This window comes from Bos taurus, chromosome 8 (assembly GCF_002263795.3).
Source record: "Bos taurus isolate L1 Dominette 01449 registration number 42190680 breed Hereford chromosome 8, ARS-UCD2.0, whole genome shotgun sequence".
In the NCBI taxonomy this organism is placed as follows: Eukaryota; Metazoa; Chordata; class Mammalia; order Artiodactyla; family Bovidae; genus Bos; species Bos taurus.
In genome coordinates, this window is record NC_037335.1 from 102,822,117 (window position 1) to 102,836,636 (window position 14,520).

Here is a 14,520-nt window from a genome sequence, read left to right on the forward strand (position 1 = left end):
TTCATCTCCAGTCACCTTTCAGCACGGAGGAGCCAAGGAGCAGAGCAGGGGAGTAGATGGGAAGGAGAGACCCTTTGTGTGCTGAGCCTCAGGCAGGACTCACTGCAGCTCCTGGAGACAGGAGGCTTGGCAGCCAAGCTGAGACTGGAAATCACAGCCCCGACTTTCTGTCTCAGTCTCTTTCTGGCACACAGCACCCCCTTGGTGTGTGGGTTTCGCTGGCTACTTTGGGGGCGGACTCCCAGGGCCTGAGCTCCCTGGCCCTTCTCTCAGGCTGATTGATGAGAGCCGACCCTGAAGAAGATGACCCCCTCCCAGCAGTGGAAGGAAGAGCCTGGTTCCCAGCAGAGCAGAGCCTGGGGGTGGCGGGCGGGGCGGGAGTGGTCCCCAGGCCCATTGTGTGGGGCCGATAAAGTGCGGAAGCTGAGGTTAAATGGGAGGAAGCCCAGTGCTCTGGGCCCTTTCCCACGGGTGGGGGCTTCAGGCCTTGCTGGGCCAGGCCAGACGACTGTGCCCTGTGTGCGAGGGCAACAGTGACACCAAAATCACTGGGCGGTGAATGCTGGCAGCCCCCAGTCCCTGAGGGTGCCCTGTGTACCAGTCGGGCCTTGGGGCCCAGACTTCATCCTGGGGAATCTCCCAAAAGCAGGGTGCATGCCTCTGCCGGAGCTAAAGAAGCTGAAACTGAGAAAGTCTGGGAACGTCTCCAAAGTTAGTGGAGGCAGCACCCATACCCACCCTGCAAACTGTAGATCCGGAGTCCCGTACCATAGCTGGGCGTGTGCCTGTGTGTGCACGTACACACGTGTTTACAACCTTGGTGGGGCAGCTTTCTCAGGAAAGAGGCGGCATTTCCCGAGTTGTTCATTGAAAACCTTCAAGATGTGTCCCGTCCTTGCATCTGAGTACCAGCATCCTCTGGCGGAGAAACACAGGCCTTAAATTCAGAGAGACCTAGATTCCAGCTGTCACATAAACGCTGGGTGTCCTTGGGCAGATGCCTTAACTTCTCTGAGGTTCCTCTGAGATTAATGAGACAGTGTCTGGATAATGTCCATTCTGAGGTCTGGCCTATAGCATGAACTCCATGAATGAAGCTATAACTCATCCATCCATCCATCCTTCCATCTCTGGGTCGTTGCCCCACTGAGGCTGGTAGCTCCGGCTATACCTGGATTAAGCCCACTTTTCCTCCCAGGATTGATAACATGGTATTTTAAAGTTCAGCCCATTTTCTTTCTTTTACAAATGAAATTGAGATCCAAGGTGTGACTCACGAGGAGTCAGAGCTGAGAGTCACACCTGGTGGCCGTCCGTCTTGTCTTAGGACGTCTCAGCCACAGCTATTCTAACATCTCGATGCATTTCCTGTGCTTCTGCCCTGGGGTGGCACTGTAGGGGTCTGATTTCTTCAGGAGGAGGATGGACACACAGAGGGAGGGCAAGAGAGGGCGGCCCCAGGAGAGACGGTGGTAGTCTGCAGTGGTGTGGAGGAGAGGAGGGGTGACAGGCTGGGAGGGTGTCAAGATTGGGCAGAAGAGGAGAAGGCGTTCCAGGAAGGGGGCACAGCATAGGCAAAGGGAAGGGGGGTGGAGGTAGGGCAGGGCAGAATCTGGGGGCTCAGTGGAACAGCAGGAAATAAAATTGCAGGCCATTAATCAAGCAGTGTGAAGCCTTCAAGATACATCCTTCCCAACCTGCTTTCCCTCTCCCTTGATTCATTCATTCATTCAAGTATTTTTGGAGCTTCTAACGTACACCAGGCCCAATCAAGGTGACCTAGACAGAGGTGAAGGCAGACAGGGGCCCTGCTCTTGGGAACTCACACTCCATTAGAGGAGACAGATCGGAGAGAAGCCATGTTGGATACAGCGGGGACCTCAAAGGGGTGAAGAGGGCACACGCTTGGTCTAGGGGTCAAGGAGGGCTTCCTGGGTCAGGAGGCATTTAAGCAGCTTACCTGAGGTCTAGGTCTTTGCTGAGGCTGGGTCTTGGAAGGAATGGGAGGTGAGAGAGTCACCAAAACATCTCCCATGGAAGGAAGAGCGTGTGCAGAGCCTGGCTGGGAAGGTTTTTGGTTGGAATGGTTTTTGGTTGGAGGGCAGTTTGAAGAGGTTGCTGGAGCAGGGGTCAGGCCAGAGAGATAACCGACAGAGTTGTAACTGATGGTGATACGGAGCTTTCTGCCCAGACCCGAAGATGGTAAACTCTGTACATCATGTCCTGGAGTTTGGACATTATCTCAAGGGTACTTGGGAGCCATGGAAAGTTTTAAGAGATAGGCAAGAGAAAGTGAAAGTGAAGTCGCTCAGTCGTGTCCCACTCTTTGCAACCCCATGAACTGTAGCCTACGAGGCTCTTCCATCCATGGAATTTTCCAGGCAAGAGTACTGGAGTGGGTTGCTATTTCCTTCTCCAGGGGATCTTCCCCACCCAGAGATCAAACCTGGGTCTCCTGCATTGCAAGCAGATGTTTTTACCATCTGAGCCACCAGGGAAGCTCTCAAGGCAAGAGAGGTGCTCTTCTATGTAATAAATCACTTAACACGCTGCTGACCCATCCCCGGTCTCTTTAAAAACCTCAGAATCCTGAGTTGGTTAGTCATTATGATCTCCATGTTGAAATTAAGCACTAGAGGCTCAGAGAGGGACAGCAGTTGGCTAAGTCACACAGTAGAACCTTGACTGAAGCTTTGTCTCTGTCCTGCCCTACTGCCATGAGCGCTGTGTTTCTGGCTGTTCCTGTTCAAGCTGCATTCCTAGGTGCTCAAGGAGGACACTCCAAGAACAGGCTGCTCCTAGTAGCGGGGTCTTCCTCCCTCCACTGTTCTTCAAGGGATGGGAGCATGGAGGTGGGGGTGGGCTGGTTGGTGGGACCTGCTAGATCCCTGAGCCTTTCTTTGCTCAGACAACAGCCCAGGCTGCAACGTGTCTATGTTTTCTCTGCAGATGAGCGGGCCTGACACAGTAGGGGACGATGATGACACCTCCCGGAAGAGAAAGAGCAAAAACCTGTACGTTGGAAAGATCTATGGTCCTCACCCTAGTGATGGGGGCGGGGGGCGGTCCCTGCACCCCTCTCCTTGCCCTGTCCTCTGGCTTATTCTCCCTGCCCAGTGGGCCAGGGGCAGAGGCAGGGAGAAGGGGCTGCATCCAGTCCTACCCTAGACAGACACTCATGAAAAATGGGATCTTGGGACCTAGCCATGGCCCCAGGGTGAGGCCAGCCAGGGTCCTGAGCACCCAGCACCGCCCTCAGCGTCCATCCACACAGCGTGAGGCAAGGTGCAGATTTAGTGTCTGGAAGCCACAGGGAACCAAGCAAAAGCAAGCAGCCGGGTTTCCCTGGCTCTGTCCACCTGCCAAGCCAAGCGGTGGCCAAGTGACCGCGACGAGTTCTTTGCTCCCTCTGAGAAAGGGCTGACTGGCCTGGCAAGGGTCCCCTTTCTCCACTGAGCTCTTGAATGCTGGCAGTCCTGGGCATTGCCAGGAGGGGGTGCTGCAGGCTCAGAGAGCGGATCCCATACGCCCCCATGCCTTTCTGCCCCCACCCCCTCCACACAATTTATACTTTCGATTCGGAGGTTTGTTAGAGGTGCTCATTTATTAACAGAGAGTGAGGGGTTTTCTCCACGGTCTCCTTGTACCCCAGGCCGTGGAGACTGCGGGCAGGGACAGAGGAGAAGGCGGTAAGGGACATGGTGGCCCTCAGAGGGAACCCCCTCCCCTCCAGGTCCTGTAGAGCCCATCGCAGCACACCAATTAGGCCGGCCTCAGGGTCGGGGGACGAGTCCTTCCCAGGTGCCTTCTGCCACGTTCTTCCCTGACCTCGACCTCGGCTCAGGTCCACTCCCAGAAACTCTTTCTCCCCAGCTCCCCTGCCCTCTCCAGGTTCCTGCAGCAACATTGGGCTTCTCTCACTCTGCAGCCAGAACCGTTGCACTTTCTAGGGAAGGTGAAATGCACAGAGATGACTCTTTGTACCAACCATCTGGTGCAGGCGGCACCAGAATGGCTGAGGGTGGCACTCCCAGGAGTGCGGCAGTGGAGGGCAGCAGAGGGCAGGCATCCAGGGTGCTGGAGCTCTCCTGCCTCGCCCACTCTGGCCTTCTTTCCAAGTGGGGCACTGCCACTTGACGGCCCATGGCTCACATTCTTAAATGCTTAGGCGAGGACTCTTCGAATCTGCAGTGATAAATAGCTCATATTTATTGTGCTAGGCACTGTTCTGTGTGCATTTACATATATTATCTAATTTGACCTTTGCATGCACGCATGTGTGCTCAGTTATGTCTGACTCTGCAACCCCGTGGACTGCAGCCTGCCAGGATCCTCTGTCCATGGAAGTTTCCAGGCACGAATACTGGAGTGGGTTGCCATTTCCTACTCCAAAGGATCTTCCTGACTCAGGGATCAAACCTGCGTCTTTTGCAGTGGTAGGCAGATTCTGTACCACTGTGCCGCCTGCCTTTACAATACTTTAAAGAAAAGAGAAATTATTGGAGTATAGTTGCTTTATAATATTGTGTCAATTTCTGCTGTACAGCAAAGTGAATCACTTATACAAATATCCACTCTTTATTAGATTTTCTTCCCGTTTAGGTCACCACAGAGCATTGAGTAGAGTTCCCTGTGCTGAACAGTAGGTTCTCATTAGTCATCTGTTTTATACATAGCAGTGTATATATGTCAAACCCAATCTCCTAATGTGTAACCCCTCCTTGGTAACCTTAGGTTTGTTCTCTGCATCTGTGACTCTGTTTCTACTTTGCCAGTAAGTTTATCTGTACTATTTTTCTGACTTCCCTGGTGGTGCAGATGGTAAAGTATCTGCCTACAATGCGGGAGACCTGGGTTCTTACCATAATTTTTATTTTACTTTCCTTTTTTCTTATTTAACCTGTTTTACAAATGAGTAAACTGAGGCAGAAAGAGGTTAAGTTCGTTTTCCAAGGTTAAGTTGCTTTTCCAAGAGTTGAGATCTGAAACCTGGCGTGATGGCTCTAAAAAAGTAAATGTGCATAAACATATATTTAAATTTTTTTAATTTATGTTTTTCCTTCAGTGCCTGTTATTTATTTACTTATTTTTTTGGCCTCATGACGCAGCTTGTAGGATCTTAGGTCCCTGACCAGGGATCTGATCTAACCCAGGCACCCTGCAGTAGAAGCACAGAATCCTCACCACTAAACCACCAGGGAATTCCCACAGAGCCTGTTATTTCTAAGCCGAGCACCCTGAAGGAGGTCTGCAGCGCCCCTGCGAAGTAGCCTTGAGCTCCTAGTGATGGGAGCCCATTCTTCAGAGGCCACTTGCTCCGTCTTTCCGTGGCTCTGATTGGAGAAAGGTGTCCCTTTAGCTTCCTCTGGGGGCCCCAACTCTGCTCTCTGGGCCCATGTGGAGCATCTCTGACCTCTACCACCCTTTCTCGAGTTACCCGGGTGGCAATCAGGGACTCTCGAGGCTCTTTGCAGCTGTGCCGTGTGGCTGTGGGTCTGCCTAGCTGTGCATCTAGGGACGAAAGGCTTGGCTGGGCAGGCGCTTCAGACTCCTCCAGCCACAGGGAAACACAGTGGTCTCTGAGCCAGCAAGGAGCCCAAGTGGATGGCGGCAGCCTGCAGGTTGGACCTCAGGCAAGCTCTCCTCCCGCCACCCCCTCCCCCCAGCTTCTATGGCCTCACCTCGATAGTGGGCCAGGAGCAGGGGTCCGAAGCAGAGCACGGTGCCCCAAGAAGCTGGGCTCTCTCACTCCTAGACCCACCAAGGCTCTCAGAGGGCCTTGATCCTCACCAGCGGGCTGCCTGTCCCTGGACTCCTTGGCGTTATCTCATTGGCTTGGAATCTGCTAGAGCAGAGTCCTCACCTCCAATCAGCTGCCCTAGGACCTCAGGGTCCATGTAGGTAAGCCTGAGCGCTTTTGCCCCAGCCACTGTGCTAAAGCTTTTTGTGCATTTTTTCCTTGCCTCGAAAGAATCCCAGCAGATGGTAGGTACTGTCATCGTCTGTGCTCAACAGATGAGAAAGCTTGACATTCAGAGAGGTTAGGTAACTTGATAAAGGGCACACAGCTGGTAACTGCTGGGGCTGGGAGCTGAACCTGAGACGGTCTTGCTGCACCACTTCTGCGCTTAACTTCCACCTGCACCACTTGCCTTCATTAAACAGGGCATCCTGTTGGTCTTAGTAACCTTTGAAGCTCGGATAACTTCAGAAGTATGCTGCCCAACGTATAAAACACATTTGAAAGTCCATTATTTAAATTTCTTTTACACTTACTTAGCTTTACGATTTTGATAACACATTTTAAATTTCACGCATTTAATTTTTCAGTTCAGTCAGCATTTGTCGTCTTTAATCAGAAGGACAGAGATCAAAAACTAAAACAAAAAAATGTATTATTCAAAAGTCATAAGACTAAGTAGGCGTAAAAAAGTTAATTTGTTTCAAATGATGTTTTTGAGAGTTTATGGGCTTTGTACTTTTGAAGTGACTGGAGCTTAAAACTTGAAACTTCGTGGGACATCCTGCATATTCATGGGTGGGTATATCCAAAGCCGATGACGGAGACTGCGCGGTCTGCTGGCAGAAACTATTCACAGGGAGGTGCCCAGATAGGGGTCTAGGGACCGGGGAAGCAATCATGAGCAGGAGATGCTTAACCCCTTTCTCGCCAGCAGCTTGCCCACAGGCTGAAATCTGCCCCGGGGGAGTGTCAGGGCTAAAAATGGCTCTTGGCTAAAAATAGCCTGTCCTGCCACCCTGGTGGGCAGAGCCTCCCTTCCCTCCCGCCTTCCCTCCCAGCAATTTGCTGACTTGTTTTCTCCTCCTTCCCAGGGCGCTGCCATGGTAACGGGGAGGCCAGTCACAAATAACGGGTTTGGCTTCCTGCCTGGGCGGGCCCCAGAGGCCGCCCCTTCCAGACACATGCCCCTTTCACGGGCTCCCTCTCAGGGTTGGCCAGGAGGGATATTTTTTTTCCCCTGCTCCGGTCCTGGTCCCTCCCATTTCCTGGCTCCTCCTGTCTGAGTCCCAGCCTGGCCTGTGCCTGGGAGTCCAGTCGTCCCGGGGCTGGAATTCCAGTGAGTGAGTGCTCAGCTGCAGCCCGCACCGTTGCCGCCTGGTACCGGGTTGGGAACAGGAGCCTAGGGGTGCTTGCAGCAGGCCGTCCCGGGCAGCAAGGTGGGGGGCCCTACAGCGATGCTCCGAGGCATGTACCTCACTCGGAATGGGAACCTCCAGAGGCGGCACACCATGAAGGAGTAGGTGCCTCTCGCCCCAGCCCTCACCCTCCCGACCCTGAACTGGCAGCGGGCGAGTGGACCGGGCTCACCGACCCCCTCTCTGCTTCTGTCCGCAGAGCCAAGGACATGAAGAACAAGCTGGGCATCTTTAGGCGGCGGAACGAATCGCCTGGGGCCCAGCCAACGGGCAAGACAGACAAAGTGATGAAGTCATTCAAGTAGGTCCTCTCCGGCACCCCTGAGCCCCCTCAGACACTCCCGGGCCCCGTGGGAGCAGGGTGGCTGGTGGGCGTGTAAGGGAGAATGCAGTCGGCTTGATCCGGCTCAGGGGTGATGGAGGCTCCTGTGGACGGAGCCTCATACCCTGCATGAGCAGCGTGGATGGGGAGCCGCTGTCCCGGGAAGGACGGCCGGGGAGGGGCAGAGGTGGGGGTAGAAGTGATGCCGCTGGCCCAAAGAAAGGGGGTGGTTCCCCTCCTGTGCTCCTCATGGGGCTCAGCTACTTTCTGGGGCCAAGGACAGCTGACAGGGGTCAGCTCACTTCCCTGAGCCTCCCGGCCCCTCACGGTGCCCCTTGCCTCCCCCTCAGGCCCACTTCAGAGGAAGCGCTCAAGTGGGGCGAGTCCTTGGAGAAGCTACTGGTCCACAAGTGTAAGTGGGGCCACCCGGCCTGTTCCCTCTCCGTGTCCTGTCCCCTGTCCTCCTCTCCTCCTCTCCCAGGCTCAGAGTGCATCTGGCCCCAGAGAGATTTCCCTATTTCCTGGGTCCAGTCCTGTGTCCCCGCTGTTGGGAAGGGCTGAGGCCCTTGGTCTGGCCTTGGAGCCTGCTGCTGCCAGCCCTCTTTGTCCATGAGAGCTGGCACTGCCTGCTGGAGGCCTTTGGGACCTGTGTTCTCAGACCCATATTCCCAGAATAACAATAAACACTTCCATGTGCTGAGGGCGTACGCGGGGCCAAATGTGCCTGTCATCTCGCGGACGGGAACCCCTTCTGATCCTCACTAGGATCCAGGAGGTGGTTCCCATTTGACAGATGAGGAAACTGAGGCACCGATGGGGAGGGACCTGGTCAAGGCCCATGAAGAGGCAGTGTAGGGGTGGGGACCATATCCTGGGTTCCTGGGTCTCAGGAGCGGGTGACCTTGCTAAGCCCTCAGCATCTGCACCCAGAATGAGCCAACAGGGTCCACTGGGGGGGCCTGAGGGCAGAAGGGGCTGGTTTGGCCTCTCACCTCAGGGTCTGGGCTTCTCCTCACAGACGGTCTAGCGGTGTTCCAGGCCTTCCTCCGCACTGAGTTTAGTGAGGAGAACCTGGAATTCTGGCTGGCATGCGAGGACTTCAAGAAGGTCAAGTCACAGTCCAAGATGGCGGCCAAGGCCAAGAAGATCTTTGCTGAGTACATCGCCATTCAGGCGTGCAAGGAGGTAGGGCTTTGGGCTGGGCCCTCAGGCCCCCGTCCCCATGCCCAGCGGCCTCTCGGTGAGGGGGCTGGCTGGAAGCCTCAAGGAGGGGCTCAGCAAGGGGAGAGGCCAGAGTGACTCTTAGAGGCCAAGTGCTCAGGGTGAAGAGGAAGCAGGCTGGGGTTCCCGGGAAGAACAGAATCCTGACTGATAACACAAATGGCGACTGTCAGGGGCTGCTAGGTGCCAGGCCCATGCAAAGCCCTTCACAGATGAGCGCTCATATTTACCCCTCACAACAACCTGTAATATAGGTTTTAATATTATGTTCGTTTTTAAAATGAGGAGACAAAGTCTCAGAGAGCCTAATGTCTACTGAGTGCTTCCTGTGTGCCAGGCATTATCTTTTTTAAATAAATGGATGGTGATGCTTAATGTTCACAGCTCTTTGAGGACTGTACTGTTATTCCAGCCTATAATTAAGACAGCCAGGGCTCAGAGCACTTAAGCGATTCGCTTAAGGTCACACACCTAACATGTGGCAATGCTGGGATTTGAACCCAGGTAGCCTGACCCTAGAGGTGATATTTTCAGGCCCTAAAAACTCTACCACCCGTCCAGTCAGTGACCGAACCAGGACTTGACTCTGCAAACCTATGGGGTTCCCCTCTGAACCTTACGATGTGGAGTAGAAGGGCTTGGAGATGAGAGGCTGGGCAGGTCCTGACCCGGCCCCCGGCTCCTAGGAGCGGCTTCTTGCAGGCAGCCCTGACCTCATCGCCCTCCGCCCCGCAGGTAAACCTGGACTCATACACACGGGAGCATACCAAGGACAACCTGCAGAGTGTCACTCGGGGCTGCTTCGACCTGGCACAGAAGCGCATCTTTGGGCTCATGGAGAAGGACTCGTACCCACGCTTCCTCCGCTCGGACCTCTACCTGGACCTCATTAACCAGAAGAAGATGAGTCCCCCGCTTTAGGGGCCACGTGGGTAGAGCTCAGTGTTCACACCAGGCAGGCTGGGCCCCTTCCCACCTGCCTCCCTCCCCCCTGCGACAGAGGGGGCAAGCAAGCCCCCGGAGGCTGCGTCCAGACAGACAGACGGACATTTGGATGAGAGGCCTGGACCAAGAGAGGCCCAGGCCACTGGAGGAGTAGAGGGACTGGCCCCACTGGGTCCCCGCTGCCCTGGTACGAGGGGGCCCGAGGGCCTGGGCAGGTCAGGGGCCTGGGCTAAGACAGATCCGGAGCTGCTGCTCCCTGCTGCGGAGACTTCGCAACGACCAAGTTCCTTAAAGAACTGGCTGGCGGGGCAGGGGCTGAGGCCTGAGCTCCGGGGCTCTTCGGGGGAGCTGCTGGGGCTCACAGCTCGGACCCCTGCCTTGAGTTTTATTTATTTAAACAGTAGTTGGATGCTTGGCACGTCGTCCTGTAATAGGAAACCTTTGCCTCATCAGTTTTCCTACTTTACAAGTGCAATATTTTAACCAACGCCTTGTGAAAAAGCCGCCTTGCTGAGAAGGTGGGCACCATATTCCAGTTTCAGGGGATTCAGTGGTCCCGAGCCCCGTGGCGGGCAGCTGGGCCTGCTGGACCGATAAGGCCCAGACGGGTGGGGGCTGCAGTCTGACCTCACACTGAAATCCAGCCCCACCTGAGTGAGGGGGGTCCCCCGGGGGGCCCCGGGAAAGCATGGCACCCTCAGACCACACAGCGGCCGAGTTCTGGAGCAAATAAAAGGCCTGTGTTATTTTTTGTTCTTGACCCTTTCTGTGCGTTCCTGATTCCGAGGCTTCCCAGGGTCAATGGGGCTGGGAGGGTTGGGATGGGGGCTGCCAATCACGCTTCTCCTCTCTTGCCATCACCTGCCTCCCATCCGGTGCCAGTGCTGCTCCCTGACAATCAGTCGCCGCCTCTGTGCGTGAGCTCTGCCAAGCTTGTTCCACTTACCATCGCATCTTCCCCACAAGCCTGGGAGGTGGTGGTTATCCCCATTTTACAGATGAGGCATGTGAAACCCAGGCAAGTAAGGCGACTTGTCCAAGGTCACACAGCTGGCAGGTGGCAGCCAGCAAGGGGCTCAGCCTAAGCTCATCTGACTGCACAACCTGCTCTCTGGATTGCCATCCTCTGCTGGCTACTGGATGGAGTCCTAGCTGGGCTGCTAACTGGCTATGTGACCTTCAGCAAGTTCCTCCACTTTTTTCTGCCCTGCCACACTCTGAGATTCTAGGGGAACTTACCGGAGCACAGGGATGGTTGGTGGAGGTGGGTGAGGTCAGGATCTCAGGCAGGGTGGCAGCTGCAGGCAGGTAGGCTCACGGAGGCCTTTACAACGGAGAAAGAACTCAGGAGGTGACAGGGCGGGTCCTTCTGTGGCCCTGAGGGAGACTTGCCCTCTGTACCTAACAGGAGATACACATTTAGGAAAGGCCAGGTTGAGAGGAGGCCCTGGACCGCTCGCTTAGAGAGGTGGAAGAGAGCCTGGCCAAGCTGATGCAAAAGCTGCCCCTGATGCCCACAGGTACCACCTGCGAGGGTGTGGAGGCAGGGACTAGGGTGTGGCCCGAGGCAGGGACTGGCTGCCTGGGCTGACTTAGATGAAGGCAGCAGAGTCACTGCAGGAGGACCCCATCTCTTTGGAGCTTGTTTCCTGCGTGGGTTTCAGGTTCAGGGCTGCCCACTGGGGACTTGGAGATGCAGAGGATAGGGGCTGTGCAGCCACTCTCCTCCCTGCCTTCCCTTGCTGGTCGCCCAGGGCAAGGACACCCCAGGATCCCCCTGCACATGGGGAACATCAGAAACGGTGGTCTCTGGGGTCCTAATGTCGGGCTAGGCAAACAATAGGTGTTTAATAAGTGTTGCAGCCTGTTCCCCCAGCACCGGTGTGTGAGCTCCTCTGGGAGTGGGGCTGGGTCTTCTCCCCTGTGCCGGGGGCCTGGCCAGGGAACCCTGTCTGGCTTCGTAAATGGTGAAGGGCTTTCTCAGGGCTGAGCTGCCAGTGCCTTGATGACCCAGAGGGATGGGGGACAGAGATGTGCGCCTGGATCAGAGTGAGGGATGACTCTCTCAGGTGTCATCCAGGCCTGGAGATTTGGGGACCTGACACCTGGGAAAACTAAGGCCCAGAGAGGACTGCAACCCCAGAATGGTAGCCGCAGAGCTGACATCGGCACTCAGGGCTTCAGGGTCTGGGCTCACCTGGCCTTGCTGTGGTGAGGAGGGGACCCTGGGTCTGGGAGGAGACTCACCTTCCCCTTTCCCTAGGTTCCAGGGAGTCAGCCTTGGGCTGGGCCCTCCATCTTTCCCATTCCCAAGTTGCCGTGGAAACCTCAGGCCAGGAGAACCAAGTCAGGCAGATGGAATTCCCATTTCGGAAGGCCCCACTGCCTGGTTTCCATTACTCACACCCGGCGCCCTTGGCCTCCAAGCTGCTTTGGCTACACAGAACAGCTGGAGAGCAGCCTGGAAAAGCGCCTGGATCTGCCTGCCCTACCCCCACTTGGACTCCCGAGGGACTTGGGCACAGCCCTCACCGCCTTAGGCTGCAGTCCCCTTACCCGTATGGTGTCTGGACTGTTCCCCATTTCTTCTTTCACATGTGGTCTCCATCTAGCAACCCCAGGCCGGTCAAGGTGTGGGATCTGAGAGCTGTGAGGTCACCACGTCCTGTCCAGCTCCCTTCCCATCTCACAGATGGGAAGACTGAGGCAGAGGGAGGGAAGCAGCAAACGTGTAGAGGTGCAAGGCCCAGGCCCTGGAGTCAGGCTCTAGGATTCACTTAGCCCCTGGTTCTGCCACTTACTACAAGCTGCAAATCTTTGGAGAAAAAAAAAAAATCCTGTAGCCTCTCTGCCTCAGTTTTCTCATCTATAAATTGTGCAGATTGGCACCTACCTCAGAGTGGCAGTGACTCAGTGAGGCTGTTTGCAGCAAGCTGAACCCAGGGCCTGGCACAGGGACCTGCTCCTCCAGCACAAGCTGCCATCAACCATGTCACTTTCAGGGTCATGGGGAAGTGGCCAAGCTCACTCTCTACCTTCATTAGAGTGGACGGGGAGCCTGAAGACCCCAGATCCCCGTCCTTCCAGGAATGGTTTTGCTGGAGAATGAAGCCAGCCTGTTCCAGGGAGTAGGTCACAAACAGTCTGTCCCTGTACTGCTGCCCAGTCTTGGCCTGGCTGCGGGCAGCTGGGGTCAGCTGGCAAACTGGGTGTGGAGGGCGAAAAGGGGAGAGGGCAGCACAGTAGTGCCTCGCGGTGGATACCAGCAGGAGGGGATTCAGCCCTGGCCTGCCTGTGGCAACGTCACCCAGCTCCGTTGTGAACCAGTCAAGTCCTTCGTGCTACTGGCCTCTTGGCCTGGCTGGGCGCAGATACGGCCTCCTAGACTCTCCAACCTGGAAGAGACCATCCGGATCGCACTGCGGGCTGGTGCCTGGGTCCCTTCTTGGGTTTCTACTTGCATCCCTCCTGTGATGGGGAGCTCAATACCTCCAGAGGTGGCTCAGGAGCACCTGGGAGCCTCTTGGTTCTAAAGTTCTTCCCCAGTGAAGTGGGATCCTGGGGTGGAGGTGGGGCAAAGGAGGTAGGTCAGCAATAGCCTCCAGAGGCCTCCTGCTCAGCCAGGCCCCCACAGGCTCACCCAGTTAGCCATCTTCCCTCCTTCCCACCCCCTCGCCCCCACCAAACTCCCTGAGCTCCCTACTCCCCCACTCCCTGCCTGGCTCCTGCTCCCTGTATTCCTCCTGCTCACATCCTACCCTGGAAGCTCTCTGATTCACCTCTCTTCCTGCGAAGACTGCCCTCACCCCTGCCTCTCCCTCATGGCTCCCAGTCCCTCAAGCGATAGACCCTGGGGCCTCAGGGAAGGTGCTTCTGAGCTGTTGTTTTGCTTACGGTCTGCAACATCTGTGAAACATCTGGCTTTTCCTGTCTTCTCCCTGGTCAGCCAGGAATGAGGGGAGGGGGTATCCTGGGCCCCCTGCCCCCGGGGGGCCCCTCCCTTGGGTTGGAGGAGACAAGTTGAAGACGAAGGAGTCTGCTCAGCACGATGGGAGTGAAGGCACGGCTGGGGCTGGGGGAGGGCAGGCTCAGGCTGGAGATAAGAAATGGCAGCTCAGGCCTCACCCCCAGGACGCTCCATGCCTCACCCTCACCCGGCCTCCAGAAGGTCTGAGTATTGTTTCCATTTCACAAGTGAGAAACTTAGGGCTTAGAGAAAGTAGACAAGGGTGTGCTGGCTGAGTAGGAACTGGGACCCCAACCCTAACTCCCAGGCAGCCTCACCTGTGCCAGTCTGAGAAGTTTAGTGGCTTCGATTGGGGGTTCTTGACTCAGATTCTCCTTGGCTTGAGGGCAGACCTTTTCTCTTTTTCCTTTTTTGGCTTAAATCATAACATTTATTCCAGAAAACATTGCAACCACTTTTGTCACTAGATTATATACAAGTAACAGTTTTAATCATTTTATTAAGATAATTCAATGCGTATCAGGGACCAAAGTTTTCCATGAAATAACAGTGGATATTTCCAAACAGAATATCTACTAATATCAGTCAGGTCACAGTTGATTGAATGATGTGATAGCCTAAGCAACAAGCACTAAGCTATATTCCTAACCGCACTTCCCCTAGAACTCAGATTAGATGTTACTTCCTCAGGGAAGCCTTCCTTGATAGCTGTAAGTAGAAGAGGGCCCCAAAGAAGAGGGCCTTTGTCTGCTCACAAAGTGCCTGTGCCTTTCTTTTAAGGCACTTATCATAGATGGTAATTACTTATACACGTGCATTCATTTCATTGCTCTCTGTCTTTTCCTCTCAACTACAAAGCCCTTGAGGGTAGAGACCATGTCTGTGTTGCTCCTTACTATTTTCCCAG

General features: G+C 55.2%; 1 protein-coding gene across 15 annotated transcripts in view; it reads left to right on the forward strand.

Moving 5' to 3' along the window:
• RGS3 (regulator of G protein signaling 3) overlaps window positions 1-10,406 on the forward strand; it is a 155,168-nt gene extending 144,762 nt beyond the window's left edge. For 10 of the 15 annotated variants that reach the window (XM_059889111.1, XM_059889113.1, XM_059889112.1 and 7 more), the window contains 5 exons: window positions 2,950-3,014; window positions 7,358-7,459; window positions 7,831-7,892; window positions 8,499-8,665; window positions 9,437-10,406. In XM_059889111.1, coding sequence (XP_059745094.1) covers window positions 2,950-3,014; window positions 7,358-7,459; window positions 7,831-7,892; window positions 8,499-8,665; window positions 9,437-9,622 — 582 coding nt within the window. In that variant the 3' untranslated portion in view covers window positions 9,623-10,406. 15 annotated transcript variants of the gene reach the window in all.
• Window positions 10,407-14,520: the final 4,114 nt, after the last annotated feature.